The sequence below is a fragment of the Falco naumanni genome, chromosome 11 (genome assembly GCF_017639655.2).
Source record: "Falco naumanni isolate bFalNau1 chromosome 11, bFalNau1.pat, whole genome shotgun sequence".
Taxonomy (NCBI): Eukaryota; Metazoa; Chordata; class Aves; order Falconiformes; family Falconidae; genus Falco; species Falco naumanni.
This window is the reverse complement of record NC_054064.1, coordinates 23,580,958-23,602,477: the sequence shown is the minus strand read 5'-3', so window position 1 is coordinate 23,602,477 and position 21,520 is coordinate 23,580,958. Positions and strand designations below refer to the sequence as shown.

Below are 21,520 nucleotides of genomic sequence, written 5' to 3'. Positions count from 1 at the left end.
AGGAGCTGGTACTCCATAAGCCCTAAGGAGCAGGCCCTCGAAAAAAGGGGCAGAGCAGCTCTGTGCTATGGTCAGCTGTGCTGGGGTGCTGGCTGCAGGACAGGGCAGAGCCTGGAAATGCCCCTCCACCATCCAGACCCACCACAAAGCGGCCCAGGAGCCGAGCAGGAGGCTGACAGAGAACCACAGCTCCTCAAAGAAACCACCTTCTCTGGGCAGCGTACGACGATACGCCTGAGCGAGACTGGCGGCTCCGGTGAGCCTCACCCTTCACAGACAGGCTTTCATGACTGAATCCGGCCATAGGAAAGCTGGGGCCATTCGCACCAAACCGGGAACACCGGGAACATCGCCCTAGCCATATCACTGCACTGTGACGAGACTGTGCTAGGCACTGCACGGGCCCTGCGGCCAAGACCACAGCGGGGTCAACAGCCAAAGCAGGGCTCTGCATGCGGGGTGCCCCAGGCATGCCAGAGCCACCGGGGACCCTGTGCGCTGGGTGCTGTTAGGACACGCAGTGCCAGAGCCCCGGGGTCCCCTGCGCACAGCACCAGATCGAGTCCGCTCCGCACAACGCGCCACAGGCAGCGGCAGGGGCCAGCGCTACCGCACACGCTGCACAGGCACAGCGACTGCGGCCAGGTCCCCGCCGCGCTCAGCCCTGCAGCCATCCACCGTCCCCCGAGGCCTGCAGAGCCACCGCCGTGGCCGGCAAGCATCCAGGGGATGGACAAGGCAGCACCGACGCGCTCTCTGAAACGAGCCCTGCCAGTCCGGCACGCGTGTGCGCCCGGCAGCGGCGCGCGTTGTGGGAGGCCCCGCTGCCTCCCCCGGCGGAAAGGCGGCCCCCCGTTCCCGCTGGGCGGATGGCAAACAGAGCATGGAATTTGCACGGCTAAAAGTTAAATACAACACACACACGGATTTCGTCAGAGGCCCTGGCACGGCTGCCTTCGCGGGATCCGATTAACGGGGAAATAAAAGGGCCAGAGAACCCACACAGCAGTGTGAACAGATGCCCTATAAAAATCAAATACATGGTAATCAAGGGGACCGAAAGGTACATTTAAAAAAACAAAAAACCCACCCTGGAAACAAAGGAGCTGAGCTTTGTGGCTTTCCTGGGAGGGCTGCGGAATTAATGGGGAAGAGCACATGTGTTTGATAATCTTTATATGGCAAAAGACCCATCTTTCAAATATGTCACAAATTCATATTAATCACCTTCCTATTGCCTTCTGTGGCGCTGCTATTCCAGTTGCCTTGGGCAAAATTGGGAACTGTCTGGTTAAAAAAAATGTTTTACATTATAATTTACAAGAGCTTACAAGTCTAGTTTCTTTTAATGGAAAGAACGATTAAAAAAAAAAGGAGAGGAATATATATATATATACACACCCTGGTATATATACACTATATATATTTATATATATATATATATGAAAGACAGATATTGTAACTCCATCTGGAAAGAGAGAATGTTTGATCTTAACAATGTAACTTCTAGCTTTCAAACAGGCTCAGAAAACAAGAAGTCAGCAGGAGTTCAGATAAAGGAAGCTTAAAAGTCAAATAATTCTGACTCTGAACCCGAGACTTCTTAGACTCAAGGTCTTTTCCTTTACCCATTAATGGGCTGACTTGTGAGCTCAGGAACAAAGTGCTGCAATGTGAGGATTTCTGAGAGTCACTCATTACAGATCACTGAGTGGAGTCTGAGTTGCGGAAATCAAAGGATCCAATCTGGAGTAACTGGCTGAACTTCTGCTTGGAACTAATTTGTTCCGAGTTCGGCTCACCTTTCACCTCCCGAAGGCCCCGAGTGAAGTCCCTACCGGGGTCAGTGGCAGACGGCACTGAGGGGATCCCAGCCTCAGCTTTAATGGTCAGCAATGGGCACCGCAGCCCCAGGAGAGGATGGACGGGCAGCCAGGGTAAGAGGGGTGCGGTGGAGGCGGCAGGGCAGAACGATGTCAGGCTTCCTGCCGCCCCACGGGATCTCGCTGCCGAGACAGGCAGACGCCTCTCCTAACCTGGGCTGAAACACCCTGCTGAGATGTTCCCCATCCTCACTGCCGGCCAAGAGGGATGGTGGCAGCCAGCTGTTGCCACAAGCAGTATCTCAAGACCCCAGTGTGCTTTTGCCTATCTATTGTAATTCCCGGAAAGGAGTCCAGGCATGCTGGGCACGGCTTGGGAGTCAGGACTCCCAGCTCTATTCCTGACTTTGCCACTCACTCCCTCCAACATCAGGAGCAAGATGCTTCTCTCCAAGGAAACAAATCTGGCTTCAGAGGAGCAGCTGGTTTGGAGGGTGAACTAATCCACGCTTAATCCAACACGTGGAGTGCCATGGACAGGCAGCGCTAGGCAGCACAAAGGGATTCTCCAACTCAGAGGAATTTGAAGCAAGGAAACTAAATGATTCCCCCAAGGGCACCCAGCAGCTCAGTGGCAAAGCGCACACTTGAACTCGGGAGTTCAAGGCTGGTGTGGCAGAGTTAAACCGCTGAAGCAGCCTCAGCGAGGGGAAGGGTGAGGTCTCACCCACAAGCACCCACGGCCAGGGCTGCAGGAGGTGAGGGAGACAAAGGCCACTACAAAGCACCACTGCGCTTGCTCTAGAGCTGCTCGTCTGCACGACCAGTATTGCAGTATTGCTTCCCCCGCTGCAAGCCCCAGGGTGAGGGAAAAGCACTGTGCTTGCAGAGGCAGGCTGCTTTCTCAGCACCGTGCCCTGGACCCACTGCCTCCCACGCTGTCCCCACCACACCAGGGCCTGGGACACCTCAGGGTTATTGCTGTGCGGGGTGGGGACACACGCATGCACCCCACCAGCCAAAGAGCCAACAACTGCCCCAGCCACCCCGCTTCTCAGCGCTGACCCCAGCCCACTGATCTTCCAGAAGCCGGTTTTAGCCGCGACACTGAGCGAGGCGCTGGGGCTGCCCCTGCCAGCTCTGGGCCAGGCAGGGAGCATCACCAACCCATGGCCTCCACTCAGCTCAGCTCATCCTTGGAAAAGGTGGTTTGGGGCCTGTCTCTCCCACCACCACATTGCCCAGAACTGCGGAAAAGGTTCAGGGCAAGCAAAGTGCCAAGCCCTGCTCAACTCTCCAAACATACCTGAGCCAGGCAGAACATGGTACAGCAGGTCCCTTCCCCTCCTCTCCAAGATACCCCTCCAGCTGGGATGTAATTTTTCCCCCCCTCAAAAGGTAGCATAAAATGGTCACAGTGTGAATGTGCTTGACCTTTTGTCTTGGACTAATCTAATTGTGTCGTCTTTGTGTAATCAGCCGGTAAAGGTCAGTGCTGTATTTAACATGGGGGCCCTTTAGGTACTGAATTTGCCTTGCAGTGAATTAACTTGATTATATTTCTTTCAAATATGTCAGAGACCAGGTCAGTTTAACCCTCTCTGTGCTGCCTGGGCCCACCCCTGTGTTTCCAATTCCAGGAGACGGCACTGAGGAACACACACACACGGCCTCCCTCCTACTGCAGCCATGGCCACCACCATCACCATCACCTCTCCCACCTTCCCAACAAGCAGTCTCAAGGGAGAGCAAGTGTGTTGGGAATCAGCCCAAAAAGTTTGCAAAACGGGACACTCTGGACCGCAGGGAGGGGTGAGATTTCAGACAATGTAGTAGGGGGAAAAAAAATCCAGAAGTCTCCTTTGCAAACATGAACCTGTCTCAGTGGAATGCTTCCTTACGACTCCACATTGTCACAATCAAGCAGACATTACTCAAGTCCAGACTAATGTGTCAGCTCTGCTGTTGACAGACAAGGTGTTCTCAATATCCTGCAATACATTATACATTTTAGAAAGTAAAGGTCTGTGCTGCTACCAGGGGCAGTATGACTGAGGCCTCGAGGATGCCACTGTGTGGAGACGGGCAGCTTTTATCAGGCAGTTCAGCTCAGCTGTGCCAAGGGACTGCACAGAGGGGAAAGCAACCTCAGCTGATCCCCAGGCACACCCCTGGCCCTGAGGCAGTGGTGAGGGGCTGGGCAGCCTGCCCTCATGGAGGCAGGGAGGAGAGGCTGGTGAGTCGCATCCTGCAGAGGTAGATGCACAGGACATTGTCACAGGGCTCGCAGTGGAAGAAGCCCTAGGTCTGGCTTTCCTTTCTCAGCACCTGGAAGCAGGGTATAAAAACATCCCTTTGCTCTTCAAACACCTCTCTCCTTCCCAAGACTCCTGCTCCAGCCAGGGCTACTGCCTGACTCCAGGGACTTGGGCAGGTCATAGCTCATCATCTCAAGATTGCTTTCCCCACTCGCTTCCCTCTGCTGAGCAACCCTTATGGGGCTGTGTGTCTAGAATGAAAATGCCTCAGGCCTGCAGCTGTGCTAGCATCACTGTTACTGCCCTAGAGCAAGCTCTCGTTACCCAAAGCCTTGCTGCTTTGGTCCATGGTGGCACCCACGTCAATCCATCTGCCTGCACGCAGGATGTGGAAAGCCCTGCTGACCCCACCTGTAGCACCAAGAACACTGTCCAGCACAGGAGACGAACCCAGAGAGCAGCGCTGGGAGTTGTGGGGGAACAGGCTGCTGTGCTCCCTTGGATGCGCATGCCTGGAGGGACAGCAGGGCGGCATCCCCAGCGCACTTGTCAGGGCATCTGCGTCGGAGACCTGAGTGCTCCCTGTTCTGCCCCCCCAACCTTCCTTCTCACCGAGTTGGGGGTCAGTGGTGCTCCTACTACATCAATGATCTGGTCCTTGGCATCTCCCTTGCCCTCCTCAATGCCAAGCCCTGCCTGGCCATCTGGATGGGTGCCTTCTGCACTGAGAGGGCCAATACTACCAGCTTTGGCCAGGGCCTCATAGCGGTGCCGTAACATCTGCAGCTCATATTCACAGTTGGCAAAGGCTTGCTTCAGCTCATAGAGCAGCACCAGGTCACTCCGCAGCTCATTGAACATCTGCACAATCTCCTCTGTGGGCATAGGGTTGAGATCTAGGGAGAAAAAGAGGTTCTGTTAAACATCCAGACCTGCAACCCTACAACAGAAGAATCTAGAAAGGTCCTGGCTGCCCATTAACTCCCACAAAGACATGCCGGAAGCCTCACTCCCATCACACTGATCATTAGCAACCAGCATCCCTAAGGGTTGGAGACCTGAATTTCCAGGTTGTCCTTTGGCTCTGGCTAAGGACTAACAGGTGAACTTGCAGATTCCAAGACTCAGCAAGTGAAGGCTGATGGAAGATGCAGATCAGACCAGATGACTGAACCTCGCTGTCCACCAGGTCTTGGGAACAAGTCCTCACACTCTGCTGCAGAGGACAGAAGAGCTCCTGCTGTTCCCTACACCTTCACCAAAAAAGGGTGGACCGGCTGAGCTCCCTTGCCTCTCCTGTTCCTCCTCCCAGCGTAGGACTGAGGCAGAGAATTGCTCTGCTGCTGTGCTACAGACATAAACTGCTTGTAGCAAGGGGGCTGGCAGACCCCCTCCCCACACCATGCATTCTGTCGCAGCCCTCACACAGGTACACAGAGCCAGGAAGACATGCATGTTCTGGAGAAGAAAAGGATGAAGCTCTGCACAGTTGTCCTGCTACACAGCAGTGGGCCCCTGTCCACAGGGCTGCCCACACGATCCCTTCCTGCTAGCACCGTGTTCACCCACACAAAGCCCAGGTGTGTTTCTCCACTCTAAGACACAGCAGGACTAGAGCACCAGGAAGCCCTCAAGATAAGTGTTTTGTAAGGCAGGAGCAGGGAGTCAGGATCTCCTCTTTACCCTCATGGAAAGTGAGTTCTAAGAAGCACTCACATCCTTCCCCAAGGCTTCTCTAGCAAGCAAAGATGGTAACTCCCTTAGTTTTAAAGCAGAAAGGGGAAACCACCCTGGTCGAGCTGCTTTCACCAGCCACAGGAGACCTTCAGAACTGCACGCAGTCTCTGAGACAACATATCAAACCATAAACCAGTTGGCCAAAAAAACTAACAAGATCTAACAGAAATCAGTGCTGGGAGCAGGCTCGGTAATCTCTTGTAAATCACCAATAAGGGGTTTTTTTTCTTCTTCTTTTTTTCCTTTTCTATTTTTAAAAATCCCCCCAGCCACAGTGGGGGGAAAAGGGATCATCAGGTGTCTAATCAAGGGCACTGCATGCTGGGACCTGTAGTACCTGCAAACTGTACCCACTGCACGGAGGGCAGCAGCTAGCCATGGGCTGCACTTCTTCCCCTCTAGCTACAAGCAGGCATTGTACACGTTAAGTGAACCCTTCTTTCTGCTGCTAAGACACTGGAGTTCAAGAGTGAGGGATGTGTGTTTACTTGCCTTTCAGCAGAGATGCTCCAGATTTTCACACAGCATGCAATCTATAAAGGGGGGATGAACAGCCCCAGACACATTTTAGACTTGCCACCATGAACAGTAAATTAAGAGGAAACGAAGCTTGAAAGCAAGACAGGGCAGCCCTGAACAATGCGCGTGCCGTGGTCACTAACATACTTAGAAGTACCTCTCCCGGCAAGGCTGAGATTTGCCTTCCTAATACTGTGTTGCCTCTCTTGATGGTTATAAAGGCCCAAACAAGAGAGAAACAAAGACTCTTTTAAAACATTTTTCTACTGGGAGGGAAAAAAAAACCCACCAAAAAAACTGTGCATCTTGTTCTGGCTTTTACCCTCTCTCTTTTTTTTTTTAAACACATAAAATATTTTAAAAACCATTCACATACTGTTATTCAAGAAACTGGCTGTATTACTAGGGGAAAAAATAGCCCATCTCAAGAACAAAGGCTAGCTCTGTGTGTCTCTTTCTCTCTCGCGTGCCCCCTTTACTCACCTACTCCGAGTTCCATCAGCATCTGCTCCAGGGCTTTAATCTTCTTCTGTCCCACCGAGCTTGGCAGTTTCATCTGGAACACAAAGGTAACAGAGCCACACAGCTCAGAGATAGCCCTCACTCACAGCCGTCTAGTTCAAAAGGCAAGAGAGCTTTTCTTTTTATAGTGCAGGGGGAACAAAAAAAGAAAGGGAGAGAAAGGAAAATCAAGTGGCAAGAGAGGGAGACAGGGGCTGAAAGTTTTCAGACTAGGTCCGAGGGCAGGTATTGAAAAGCCCGGTCGTGAGGGCTTTTATTTTCTCTCTCGTGTGTGTGCAAGACACGCTGTTTTACAGTTTCCATGTGTCACTGAATTAACAACAAAAGTTCTTCTTGGCTTCAAACCCTCTCCTGCGGTGCCCAGCCCATCAAAGGGCTCATTTACACAGCGGCTAATGTGCAATGCTGCCCTACTTTATTCGCTTTAGCCGGCCTGATTAGACTCATGCGCTAACAGACTCACTTCTCCTTTTACCTGCTGAGCCCCAGACCTGTGGGATTCATTTACAGAGCAAGCTTTATAACAAAGGGGAGAGACAGAGAGAGCACAGTTACTTGACTGGCGGAAGTGTGAACACACATTTACATCGGAGCTAAGGGGCTAGGTGAGAGAGGAAGCATCAGATGTAAGCTATGAAAGGGAATTGGAGCTGGCCAGGAGAGGAAGAATGCATACACTTAGCAGGGTCCTTCCTCTGCATTCATTTGGGCTCTAGCAGGAGTGCTAGCTGCTCAGACCAAGCATTTATTAGATTACGAGCAGCACAAACGCAGCTGGCACAATATGGCAGGGAGAACAGGTTTCCAAGCCCTGTGGATATATCCAAGAACGAATGAAAGCACTTTCCCCCCTCAGCAATGCTAACAGACAGACCAGGAAAGAAATTATTCCCAATACAGCAGTGTCAAAACACCTTACTGCACACAGTCATAGGCTGTCCCTCCATATCCACCCCTGGGAAGGTGAGCTCACACCTCCGCCCAGGGATCACCATCACCAGCCCAAGCTGCCCAACAGGCCACTGAACAGCCAAGAGATGAGAGCATCCTGCAGCCGTCCTGCACACCGTTTACTGGTCAATGGCCCCAACCCTGCCCAAACCAACCACGAGCCTGCCACACCGGGCTGGGAAAGGCCTGAAGGAAGAGCTATTCTTGACTCCATCTTAAAACTGGCCTCTGAGGTAAGCTCACCAGAGGGTCCCATGGTCACCTTCCTTCTCACAAGCCGCAGGTTTAAATTCCCCAAAACAGACAGCCCAATGTCAGTCTCCCAAGTTAAGCCCATCTTTTCCACAGCATTACTGCCCCCCCAAAAAATGGAACTTAATTCCTTTGAAGACAGGAGGACTGCAGGCACATATGCAAACAGTGAAAGCACTGTCCCATCAGCAGCTCCGCAACCCCAATGCAGGACCGGCTGGGAAAACCTGCCTTCTTTACGACATCATTCCAGCCATGAAACCACAGAGCACCCCAAGGGAACGGGCCTTTTTATACGCTGAGAAGCACCTAGTCCTTTTGCTAGATACTACCACCACAGTTAAGACTCCAACAAAGGACCAAGAGGACTACCAGGGGAGGATTTCTAAGAAACCAACCTGATCCAGAGGATCCAAAAGGAGCATTAAGGAAAAAGGAAAAGCCACTCTCGTACAAACAGCCAGCACAGGTAAAGGCTAGGGGACACCTCTGTCCTCTTCTATACTCTGAGCGTCTTTGGCTTAGAGCTGGGGTTTCTGCACAGTACTTCAGGAACTGAATCTTTACAGCTGACCACAAAATGATTGTTTTGGCAGCCTTTCTCTGCTAAAGGTATCAGGTATTTGGATTTCAGTCAAGTCTTCGATCTAGGACCTTACTTGTGCAGAACCTTACTAAAATAGCTTTTCCCAGGAGCTCTGCTGCATAGACTGCCTGCACAGGCTGTGCTGAAAAGCACCGGGACAGGGTAGAGCTCTAAGGTAAGGCAGCCCAGAGCACTGGGACGGGAGATGGTTCTGTTTACTTGGCGGGTGCCATGCTGCAGCTAGCAGTGGGATGCCAGGCAGGGAAAGGTCACCTAGCACAGCTTAGCAGGAGACAGAATGGTTAGCCTGGAGCATCAGGAAAACGTTCCTGAGAGCAAGAAATCTTGGTCCAGAGAACTGTTATGCTCCACAAGGAATCACAGAGAACAGTTAAGATGGGCGACATACCCAGCTCTGCCTCAGCTAGGGGATGTATGGGCTGACCCAGTCATACTGTGCCGTCCTTAACTTGTAGGACACAAAGAGTTAACACGGCCCAGCATCTCCTCATTGAAGAGCTCTGGACACACAATACTTGTGCGATTATCACAGCTCTGAGCGCCTGTCTTCACCCTTGCCCCTAAACCGACATCACAGCCTTTCTAGCTAAAGGCAGGATTGCCTTCCATTAAAACACCAGCTGGCAAAAGCATGCTGGACTTCAAGCCAGCTTCAGGAACAAAGGACAAGAAACAGGAAAAGTTCATACTTGCCTAGGCTAGGTGGACAGACAGGAGGTCTTGGTTTGATGGTTAGAGGAAGAGCACAAGCTTTTTTCCTGGGAGGCTTCTACTAGCTCAAGGAACTACTGGCAACACAAATGATTAACCTGGCAAAGCCTTCAACTGTGACGCTGTGTATGTCCTGCTCACGTCCCACAGGAGTCTGCTCAATGAATACTGAGCCAAGGTCTTCACAGACACTCCTGAAGATTAGAGGATGGAGCAGGGAGAGGCAGGGCAAATTAATTAACTTCAAAGAAAGGGACACGAGATGCTCAGAAGGAGTGGGGCTGTGAGTTTATTTTAAAAACACATCAATTAAGCTTCCTTTTAATTCAGGCAGAAGTATCTGGCCTGCAAACAGGAAGGCTTCATTGGTTTCTCAAAGCAAGAGTATATTTTAATTTTACCATCATTAAGAAAATGTTATGATTTATGTGGCTGCTGTCGGACTAATATCTTTAGAATTTAGCTGGCTAAGCCAATTCATCTCTAAGACTGATGAAGGCTGATTGCTCTCTATGCAAAATGTATTAAAACTAAATGAGCAGTCTATTACTCAAATGCTGCTGATAATCTGTTAGCCAGGGTCCGTTAGCTGGGCTGCCTTGTTGCGGGAGAGAAGCCTTCATGCCCTGTACAGCTCTCATAAGCCCAAACTTACTTCAGCAAGCCCTTCTTTGTTTCGATCTTTTAAGTGGATGTCCAGAGAGACACCAGAGTGCTGGAAGTGGCCTATCACCTGCCCTCGTTCCCAAGGAACGAGGTAATCTGCAGGGACCACAAGTCCCAGCCAACAGCAACACAGAACAACTCTCTGGCTGGAGATGCGTGTGCTGTGATGTGTGGTTTCTGCAGGTCACACCTCTGCGCTCATGAAAACACCACTCAGGGCAACCTCGTCGCTTACACCACGGCTCCTGGGATGTTCTTGGTGTTGTCATGGATTGAGTCCTCCACAGGGGCTGGGGAAAATTATGTTCCCTGGAGAACTCCAGTGAGCAACCACAGCTTCTGAGGTGAATGGCATTTGCCCTTTTCTTTCCTTCCTTATACTAGACTATTATTGTTATTTATTATCTTTAAAGTCCCCATATAATAATAATACCTGGGAAACAGATTGCTCCCGTCAGAAAACTGATTAGCCGGGATTTTTGAGGTTACTATATTTTGGATGCTCTTCTCCTTTGACAGCCTCTCCCTACAGCCCTCTTTGCAACACCAGCCTGTGCTTATAATTACACCAACGTCGCTTTTGATTTAAGAACTGTAATCCTTTGTCCTTGCTATAAACAACCTGCATTAAACACATGAACTGCATGTACCAAGAGAAAAATAAATAAAGGGCTACAGAAAATTGTGCGAATCAACACCATAAAGCCACAGTACCAGAGTCTACCTACGCAGAGAGGAGCCTTGCCCGACCCTGGGACGCACAGTCCCTGCTGGCCTGCGCTCGGCCGGAGAGGCAGGCACTGACCCAGCCTGCTCTCCCCTGAAGGAGGAAGGCATTACTCAGGAATTGGGCCATGCATCTTAAAGAGATGAACAGAGCATCCACCGCACTTTCACAGCAGGGGCTAAGGAGAGTGGGGGGTGGCCCCGAGCAGTTCAATTTCTATACAGGGTCTCACTGTGGAATGCCCTTGAGGTTTTGAATGATACAAGATTTTTATTTAATGTTTGAGACATTCTGCCAACAAAACCTTGCTAATTCACACTAATGACTAGGAGACCTGCTGCAAATTAATTGCTAATTGGCAAAATTCATTAAATGAACAAACATGATAAGAAATAACTGAAGATATAGCCTCTCCAAACACACTTGGTTCATTTATTTTTGTGTGCCATTCAGTTTTCATGATTCATGCTAATACTTTTTAGCATCGTTGCAGATGTATTTGAGTATATCTTGGAGGAGTAACAAAGTCTAAGTAATAGCAGAGCTTGCAACACAGTCCCATTATGTCTTAAAGCACCACCACCTAGCCAGGAGACCCTGTCCAGGGAATATACACTGGGACCGCGCACTGCACACAGGAATGGAAGAGGTCTGCAGAATCTACAGATTCAGCCAGGTCCCACATGTGGTTGTATCTATATGGTCATCTTAAATGTCCTGCTCTCAATTTATCGCTTTCTTCATCAACACTCCACTTCTGGTGCTCTCAACTTACAAACAAACAAAAATAACACCACTTTTGTGCTGAAACCTTTTGTTTGGTCTATCGCCAAAATACAAGGGTTTTAAAATTACTCAATTGCTATTTGGATATTTCACATGTACCCTCCCTGCTGATACACTTCATTTTAATTCAATTTTGAGACAATCTGTTCCATAAACTCAATTTTCCCCAAACCTAGACAATATGACTGTCCTAAAACCGCTAATCGTACGAACTCTATACATCTGGCCTGTGCCTTTACAGTTATAAACTGTGGGTTTATACACCAGCATTGTTGTTCAGCACCATAATACATCTCACTGACATTGAAAACTACCTTTTTCATGGATTTCAGCAGCAAGAAAACTTTTTCATTAGGCACTTTCTTCATGAATATCTTTAGAGTACTGAATTGCTTAGAGGGTTTCCAGGAAGGAGTGCTAAAGTTTCAGATGAATAATGTTTTTTGCATTTTCTGTCTGAAGGTCAACCTTTCCTCGGCTGCATGGCTCTACTCTGCAGGAACAGAGAGCCTCCACTCCTGCACAGTTTTAAGACTCAAGGAAGGAAAGACCCATATTAAGTACTTTAGTCTTAGAGCTCTGGAATTTAAAAAACCCCAACAGAGAAATTCAATTTGGGATCTGAACATGCACATTTCTGGAAATTTGAAGTGATTAACTGCTCAGAACTAAAGTGCTACAATGGAAGGCGGACAAGCAATTGCAATGGATATATGCAGAAGTTAGAAAAGTTTGAAATTGCACAGGTATTCTCTGCCTCAATGAACATACAGGCTTCCCCCCCCCCCCCCCCTCAGCTTACAGCCAATGTCTTATGTCAGTGTCTGCTAATCTGCCAGACTAAGATTTTAACAGTCACACCACTATGCCATCTCTAATATGCTATGGAACACATGAAACCTACAGTGATCACTCTGAGATGGCACATGACCATCTACTTGCTCCATCAATGAGGCTTACTGCTAAATAAATCAATCTTTTAAGAACAACCGCATTTCTATATTAACTTATGTAAATGTTTATTTCATGGGGTTTTTTAGACTAAAGTTAGATGTATCTCACAAATTCCCAAATCAATTGTGCAAAAATATAAATTCTGTGCTTTAATCCTCCTAGTAAATTAAACCGGTTTTACTTGTTAGAAGAACATACCAAGCCTTGTCAAGGATGAGGGCAGCTAACAGATCCTGTAAAAGCACAGCACACTCAGGCATATGGCAAAGTAGCAGCTTACTGATCCTATAAACATTAATGCTTCATTATGCATCTATAGCACTGATTCAAGAAGTAAAAGCTAAGAGATACTTCCTACAGAAACCAAAGGTCCTGGAGCATCAATGTCTCAGCATGATGGTTCTTCACCAGTGCAGGTTACAAGGCCTTCAAGGTTTTTATACCTTCCCACCCTTTCACCCCCTAGGAAGGGCATACAGATTGCTTTGACCCGGCATAAGCAGCCTAAAATGAGAGTGACTTGAAATCCACGCAAATGATGGCTGATGAACTGGAAAGAGTCAATTTTCTCCCAATTTGACATACAGGTTGTGACAAGAAACAAGACACCTGAGAAGGCAAGAAGAACTTACACCTTGCCAGGATGGCCTGCCATTTAGAAGATGGTCATCTTCTAGCAAGCACAGTATTATCTGCCACTTACCCATCCTGAGATTTCCTTGCCCTTAATAAATTTTGCTTTAAATGTAGTGCATGCCTGTAAAACAAATGCGAAAGGACTACAGGAAGTGTTTGTGTAGGGGAAAATACAAAATACATGGTGCAGAAGAAAGAACTGCACAGGACATTTTCACTGGGGAGTGTTTTCTGTTAAAAACACATTACCAGTATGACGCTATACTATTTTTCTTTAGGAGATCTGCAGATTCACAGATAGCCCTACCCCTGCCTCTCACTACAGGCACAGAAACCAAGCTGAGACCTGTAGAGGTGGCTGCAGGAAACCTAACCAAACGCAGAGCACAGAGCACGCTACAGCCACAGGGGGGTCCCTAAGGCAGGCCACAGGAGAGGGGACTCCAATGAGTTTCACCAGTACAACATTATGTAAACTTCCAGATCAGACACCAATCCAAGAAATTGGCAGCAAAACCACACATCTAGTCTTGAATTGACGTTGCCCTTTCTCTTAAATAATTCAAATGAAACTACACTTACACAAAATAAAAAAAAAATGCAGTGACTAATTACACACTGATCTTATAATTGGTTAAGCTAACGAAACAAAAAAAATAATAATATGCCCGTGCTCCTGCACAAGTTACATACAATCAGATTACTTGACCAAATGACACCTAAGAACTGTCCACTATGGGCACACAAAAGGTAGTTAAAAGCTTGTCCAAATCGGTCCAGGAAACTTGCAAACAGTCCCTGAGGCCTTGTAATGCAGAGACCGCTGGTTCCCTGATGATCAACAGAAGCAGCAACACAGGGGTAGTCCCTTCCAGAACTGTAAAGTTATTTTAAAAAGTCCCCCATTACTGTACCCAGAGTGCTCTCTCTATAATACCCAAAAGCCTACTAAGGGCTTTGGTCCAGGTGCTCTCCCTCACACCAAAGAACTGACAGATGCATTTTCCATCAGCAGTTTAACATAACTGCCTTTCATTCTAGCTAAGAATGAGAATGGGAGGTAGAGAAAAGTGTTGGATTTCACCTTCTCGATCCATTCACGATTTTGCCATCCTTTGCTGTTCTCTTTAAAAATAAATACTCAATATTTTCATTCTTATTTTCATGCTCGTGACAGGCAGGAGTTTTGATTAATGAAAAATGCACCAGCACTCTCTTCGCCCTAATTAAAGGGCATGTATACCAACCAAATAGATGGCAATAGCACAACATGAATTCGATCCAGCCCCTGCTTCATTTGTTCATAAACTTTTATGAATTTTTATTTATTTAAGAAATTGAGACTACTAACTTTCCCTTCCACACCTCTGTCAGGCCTCCCCATGGAAAATTACGCTCATCCACTCTCTTAGAGTGCATAAACACAACTTTTGCTAATGAAAAATTGTCTTAGCAGAAGCAACAAGCAACTCCCAGCTAACTTAATCCATGGAATGTTCAGATCTGGAAACATTAAACCTTCCCCTACCCTAATAAGGGTACTGCCTGATCTCCATACAGATTGATGCCGGGATGCCCTTCAAGTGCAATCAATACAAAACAAATAAATAATTAATTGCTCCAAGTAATTAAATTTATCAAATCCAAATAAAAATAACTGATATTTTATGGAACTGCTTCCAAAGCTAAACCTCTGAAGGGACAGTATTGATCACAGGAGGACAGACAGATGTTTCACATGTTCACAGCCGATGAGGTCTGGGTTTGCATTAATGACAGGGAAGGAACAGAGCCAACAGCCTCCAATGCAGAGTAAACAGACTGCGTGCTTGGCCATTTAATTGTAGGTCAGATCAAATATGACAAATAAACATGTCTAAACAGATACATAAAGCCCCATCTTCCTCTAGAAATTTCAATCACCTTGGACTGTAGTAAGCACTCAGTTCCCACGCCAAGAAAAAAAAAATGGAAGTCACACACACACGCACATCACATTCCCCCCACAACCACAGCAAATTCTTACTCATTAATCAGTGCTAAAAAAAAAACAAAAACAACAAAAAAACCACGTTTAGCAGATAGTAAATATTTAAAAGCTGGTGCGTATGAATATTTGAATCAGCAGGTACTAAAACCGTACTTGTATTTTTCCTTTCTCTACTTCTCTAATTGGTCCAACTGGCAAATTGTCTACAAGATCGCAGTTAGCAGATGAAGCCAGGCTGCTGGCTGGAAGCCTTTTCTGAGGGGAAGTGGCTGGATGTGAATGATGTAAGCTGGAGCATCCCTCAGTCCCTTCTGCGGACTAAGATCTCTACAAACTCCTTGTTATCCCAGAGTTTTGTTTTGTTTCCAGATGAGACATCACTCAATTGATTCTCTTCCAGTTCTTTTGTTTTCAAAGCCATGACAACAGAGCAACGACACACAACTTATACCTCAACAGGCAGGAGTGGGGACAAACATCTACCCTTTTCCATCCGTCACCTTCCTTCTTAAAAGCACTACTGCAGCAATTCAACAGCATTAAAGAAATCGTAACTTAAAATTTGCAGATAAGGCTGAGAGCGAAGGTGTGCAACTTAAAACACACTGAAAAGATGTCAACTATGTGAACGTCAACTGCTCTGAACACAATAAAGTCAAATACAAAGGTTAAACTTAAAGCTGAACACAACATGATACAGAAACACTGTAGTGAATTCAAAACTGTTCTGGGATAGAGCTAATTTTCTTAGTAGCTGGTGCAGTGCTGTGGTTTGGATTTGGTGTGAGAACAATGCCGATAACACACTGATATTTTTAGCTGTTGTTCGGTAATGTTTATACTAAGTCGAGGACTCTTCATTTTATCAGACCTTGCCAGCAAGAAGGCTGGAGGGGCACAAGAAATTGGGAGGGGACACAGCCGGGACAGCTGACCTGAATTAGCCAAAGGGGTATTCTATACCCCAGAATGTTGTGCTCAGTATATAAACTGGGGGGAGTTGGCCGGCACCTATTGATGGCTGCACAGGGACTGGCTGGGCATCACTCGGTGGGTGGTGAGCAATTGTACTGTGCATCACTTTTTTTCTCCCTCCACTTTGGATTCTATTCCCCTCCCCTTCTACCTCCTCTTCATTATAATTGTTATTATTAGTAGTATTGTTTGGGGTTTTTTTTCCTATTTTTATTGTAAGTATTACATTGTTCTTATCTTAACCCACACGTTTTACATTCTGATTCTGCTCCCCATCCCAGGGCGGGGGAAGTAAGCAAGCAGCTGCATGGTACTTCAGTTCTGGCTGGGGTTAAACCACTACACCAACTCAGCTCTGCCCTACAGAAGCAAGACAATGCCTGGATCACAAACGTGGTTGTTGGTTTGTCTGGGTCCTGGAAAAGATTCAAGTTCAACAAATCCCATTTTCCTTTCCTTCAAGCAGATCCTCAGCAAAGCTTTCCTTCCTCATAGCTCCCTGCTTTCCCTTTAGTCTCTTCCTCTCCTTTCCCTGTACAAATTCCATACCCATCTCTCATTTCCTCTGGCTCTTTGGCTGTCTGCCCTCCCAGCTGAGCTGACTTGGTATAACAGGAAGTTTTCCAGAAGTAATGCTTAGGATTAATAATACATTTCTTGTGTTATTTTCGTAACAGTTTTACTAACACCAAAGGCAAAGGTCTAAAGCTCCTTTTTGAGAAACTGAAACACGAAAGGCTTACCCCCTTCCAAAACATCTGCTACTGCATCCTGTTCTCAGTGGCACCAAGGCAATACACCGCCTTGAATTAAGATGAAGCTTTTCATAATGCCCAGCTTCCTACTGCCTTAGAGAAACTTGCAGTCTGTGCTGTCAGGAGACAGAGGGGAAATCCCATGCAGAGCAAGGGCACAGGGGCTGTGGCCTTCTTTGCCTGTGGGCAAAGTCCCATGGAGAACAATGGGAGACTGAAGCCACTGTGATAGAAGGCAGCTTGTTGAACTCACTGGAGATTACTCTTCAGCATCTGCTGAAGGAGAAACTTTCAGTTATGAAGAATAATGGCCGTAAGTGACCATTAATCCGGGGGGTGGGGGGGTGGGGGTTAAGTCTTAAAATTCAGCCTGCATATAAGATTTTGTAAGCTTTAACGATGGAGAATTTGAAAAGCCAGGGCTATTGTCATAAAAACTACTGGGAACAAATTAAGTTGAATACAGATTGCTAACTTTTTCTTCAAGGACTCATTCCTATAAATTAATTTTAACTCAGTCTAATTGAAAATCCTCAGAAAAAAAAAATCACCTCTCTAATCAAAGAGTAAGTGCTATTATCCTGGGGATGTTATGGTACATTTTTCACATGTGACAGAGGTTGAGTCCCTGATCTCAGTGCAAAATCCAACTCCACCTGCCTATGAAGGCATAAAGCACAGTAGCAAAGTACAAAATAAAGGAGGACAATAGAAGCCTTTAGGTAAGGAACCCTTTAGGTCCTCAGGCAAAAGAATTTACTGCAGGACGTCACAAACCTTTAGAAATCATTTTCCAATGTGCCCAGGGCAAAACATCTTATGCTGGATGTTGCCAGAGTACAAGTTTCCAGCACAGCATCCCAGTTCCACACTTAGTCCTAGTTGGCTCCCACCCTTATCAATTCCATACCACTGGCACATAGAGGGTTTGCCATATAAATCCCACAAGAAAAATAATTCAGATTAGTATGGACTGTCAACTCTATACCACTTAGCACTTCAGCATCTCTTACCAGTTCAAAAGGCCCATACTGACCTAGCGTAATTAATTCTCCCTATTATCACCCATATGGGAAGCAAGTGAGTCTATTAGCTCCCGTTTTAAAAACAGGGACAATTTGGAACAAGGAAGCCCGGTGACTGGCTAAAAGCCACAAATTAATTCATTCTGCTGAGTTGGAAGCAGGTTTCACATTTCCAAGCAACAAAGCGTTGTTCTGTCACCTAGATCGGTGATTTGCAATCTGTTTCAATTCGCATACCACTGGTACTTCTAGTAACAGTATTTATCTGCTTAAAAATTTCAATAGAAACAGGAAGTTGCTCTAGGTCATCCCAGGGGCTTGGATACTGCAGGCTGAAAGTTGCTGAATCAGACTGCCATGCCTCAGCTTATCACTGCATTTTGTGATGTTAAAGAGAATAGGAAGAAGTATGTAGCACCCATTTTCACAAAGGCCAGGAGCTGAATTGCCTTTTTGGCACATGAAAAGGCTGCTGGCTTTGCCACATTGTTCCATCACTGAAAGGTCATTGTCAGTTTCTCTTCCAGAGAGGGTAAAAAAAAATAAAGATCAACCATCATGTATTAGTTTTCAAAATCCAAATCAATCTCCATAAATTTTCTTAGTGCAGAACACACCTGCCACGTCTCCACAGATCTCAACACACTCATTGCAGTCTTGCCTGTCACTTGCCTGTGACTTTCCCAAGGCTGTAGCACTTCACTCAAACAGGTAGCTTGCAGACAGTGGCACTTGTACACTAAAGGGGTTCCCCAGCAGTGATCTTGCTGAGGCATACTACCTCTAACATGCACATGCACCCATACACCAAAGCAACGTGATCCCAAACACATTTCTATTAACAGCCCCAGGGTGTTCCCAGAAAGATCTGAAACTATTTTGACATCAAAAGAACATCCCATAAAACAGTCTTTAAAAGTGACCTAGAAAATTACTATGCCAAGTGAGGGTGCCAGGCAAGGAACCTATTTCTCCACCTTTGCTACAATAGAGCAACTGAAGATTATTTTATTTGGCTAGGGGAAAAAAAAGCACTTGTACTGGGCAAACAGGATTTTGCTATCAAAACCCCTCTGAAAACATTCAGTCGGCCAGGCAGGTTAATACTTGGTATCCCAAAACCTGTCACTAAGAGACAGGTATTAAGTCTTGCTGATAAAACAGCAACAAAGTTCTCAGGGATATGTGTGCAACAGAATGAACAAAAGGGCTTTTCCCTATAATATTTTCTGAAGATAATGGAAATAGGAAAGCTAAAAATTGTATGTGTTTGTGTCTGTGTCTTTTTTCCAAGACACAACCCGAACACCCAGTTCTTAAAAGCACCTCTCACCTATTAACACACATGTGCTGCGAGGCCTGTTTGGCTGTGAGCTCTGTTTGGACTAGACCAGCTCCATTTGGGTCTGTCACATGTGTCTTAATAGCAGAACGGGCACACAAGTAACAAACAACAGCAAGTCCAGGTGCCCCTGCAAGGCGATGAGCTGGCTTTCACAGAGCCAACATTCCAGGTTTCTGAGTCTCCACATTTATGGGATTCCTTTCTTATTTTAGAGGCAAAAACTTGCCTTTCCTTAGCTATAAAAGGAGAACAGAAGAGGAGACAGACAAGCAGACTGAAAGATATTAACAGAGGTCCCAAGGGACCAGGACAACCACCTACCCTCTGGCTTCGCAGTGTGACACCTGCAGATTTGAAGTCAGGAAACTTGATGCCAGCAGTCTCAGGAACAGCCTGAAAGAGATTGAAACAGGATGTGTTGATGCAGGAAACACAAGAAATGCAAGATTTCATATAGAGGCTATCTGAAGGGGAAACCGTTTCCTATGACAGAGAACCACCTGCCATGGCCACATGTCAGAGCTGAGGCAAGAGGAAAATCCCAAGCAATGGGATTCAATGGGAAAATCCCAAGCACTTCACTGAGAAAAATACTCCAGTTTAAGGTATCTTTGGAGAGTTCAAACATTTTTGTTTGGTTGGTTTAAATGCACTGCTCTACACAAAGCCTTACACCCACCCATACAAGCAGAAAACCCTAACCCTAAATGGTACTCCTTATGCTAACATATGCATATTTGCACAATATCATCCTTATCTAACTTAGGCCCATTTCACTGATCAAAACACAGCTCAGGACTTCACTAAATCTTGGCTTTTGACTGCAAGTCCTCTAAGGAACAAGCTGAGAAACCTCTGATCTGTACAGACATGAGCCCACTAATGAGGATGTAAGGACTGCACCCCTCCAGGGAGGCCTGCTGTTTATACACGTTTTGCCATTTGTCCACTCGTTAGACAGTTTTCTTTCTTCCCCACTTCAAATTTTAAGCATAGCAATACAAGGCAGCGAACTTCTAAAGCTGCTGCTGCTAGGCAATACAGCATTTAGTTGCATTTCAACAAAATAGGGAAAAAAATGCAATCCCTTCAAAATCTCTGCTGCTGTGCAAAGCACAAGGTGAGCAAACTTTTCAATGATTAAACCAAGATGTCTGCAGGGCCCTGTGCACTGAATGGTGTGGGGTCCACTGAATGGGTCAGTGATACTCATGATTCGTTCCAAGAATAGCCACAGTCTCTGCAAAACACATGTTCAATCACACTTTTCCGAAAGGAAGAGTCACCTCAAATCCCCCAATTTCTTTGGAGATGATGTTTGCCTTGCTGCTCCCACATTTCTCTGCAGAGAGGCTCTGCAGCTTGCTCTCTGTTCATTTCAGACAGGGCTGAGACAATCAGGACTGCCCCAAGATCATAAGAGATACTGAAGGCCAGTGACTCAAGTTCCCTGCCAATGACTCTCATATCTCTGTGTCTTGGTCTTGAGGCAGCACCTTGCAAACCGTTCTGCACGACCAGGCATTAAGATTTTTTTCAGTTCTCTGATCAGTCCAATAAATAGGGGCCCTAGGAAGAGATTTCTAAACATGATCATGGTGAAAAAAGTATTCTGTAAATACCAACAGGGCTCATGAACTTGTAGGGATCACGTCAATCTTTGGTAGGATGTAGCCTCCCTGCTTGGATTATTAGAGACAAAGGCGGCTACAATCAAAAACCAATCCTCTCTGCTTCCTTTGGATGAAGGCTGGCTTTCAGACTTCCTGAACTCTGCCCCCCAGTCTGTTGGTGAACAGCCTGACACAAGCAGTGAGGGTAAATCAGCATCGTTGGCTTAGCCGAGACAACTCTGACTGCACTCAGCGCATAAGCAATTAAATGGGTTCTTTTGCCTTGCGTGCCTGTACATGCTGTAAACGCTTCAACCTCAATTGACTCTTTGGTAAATGATTTTCCTTTGTTGAAATGATGCTGATGCAGCTCCCGATTCAAATTCTTAGTTAAAATGCATTTTTTTTCTTAACATTTCCCAGCTATAGTTGGTAATTGACTCCTAATGGACTCTGTCATGGTTGAAATGATGCTAGTGCAACAATAGAAACTGCTTCTCTGCCCACCCTGGCATGCCTATCCACTATATGCCTGCAGACAGGCACCAGCCAACATTTAGGGCTGAATTCCCTCACCTTGGCATCCTCAGCACCTTTCCAGCTCCATTCTCCATCACCACCCTTTTTTCATTATCACCAAAAACTAGCTGCTTTCTTTAGAGGGATAT

The 21,520-nt window shown here is 46.6% G+C and overlaps 1 protein-coding gene across 4 annotated transcripts in view; it reads right to left on the bottom strand.

Annotated features, from left to right (window-relative positions):
• The window catches only part of DMAP1 (DNA methyltransferase 1 associated protein 1), a 34,160-nt gene that overhangs the window by 493 nt on the left and 12,147 nt on the right, over nt 1–21,520 (bottom strand). For 3 of the 4 annotated variants that reach the window (XM_040609847.1, XM_040609850.1, XM_040609848.1), the window contains 3 exons: nt 19,561–19,632; nt 6,821–6,893; nt 3,770–4,977 (listed from right to left, as the gene is read on the bottom strand). In XM_040609847.1, the coding sequence (XP_040465781.1) occupies nt 4,631–4,977; nt 6,821–6,893; nt 19,561–19,632 (492 nt within the window). In that variant the 3' untranslated portion in view covers nt 3,770–4,630. Of the gene's footprint in view, nt 1–3,769; nt 4,978–6,820; nt 6,894–19,560; nt 19,633–21,520 lie in introns of those variants that run through there. The other variant, XM_040609851.1, reaches the window with a different exon arrangement.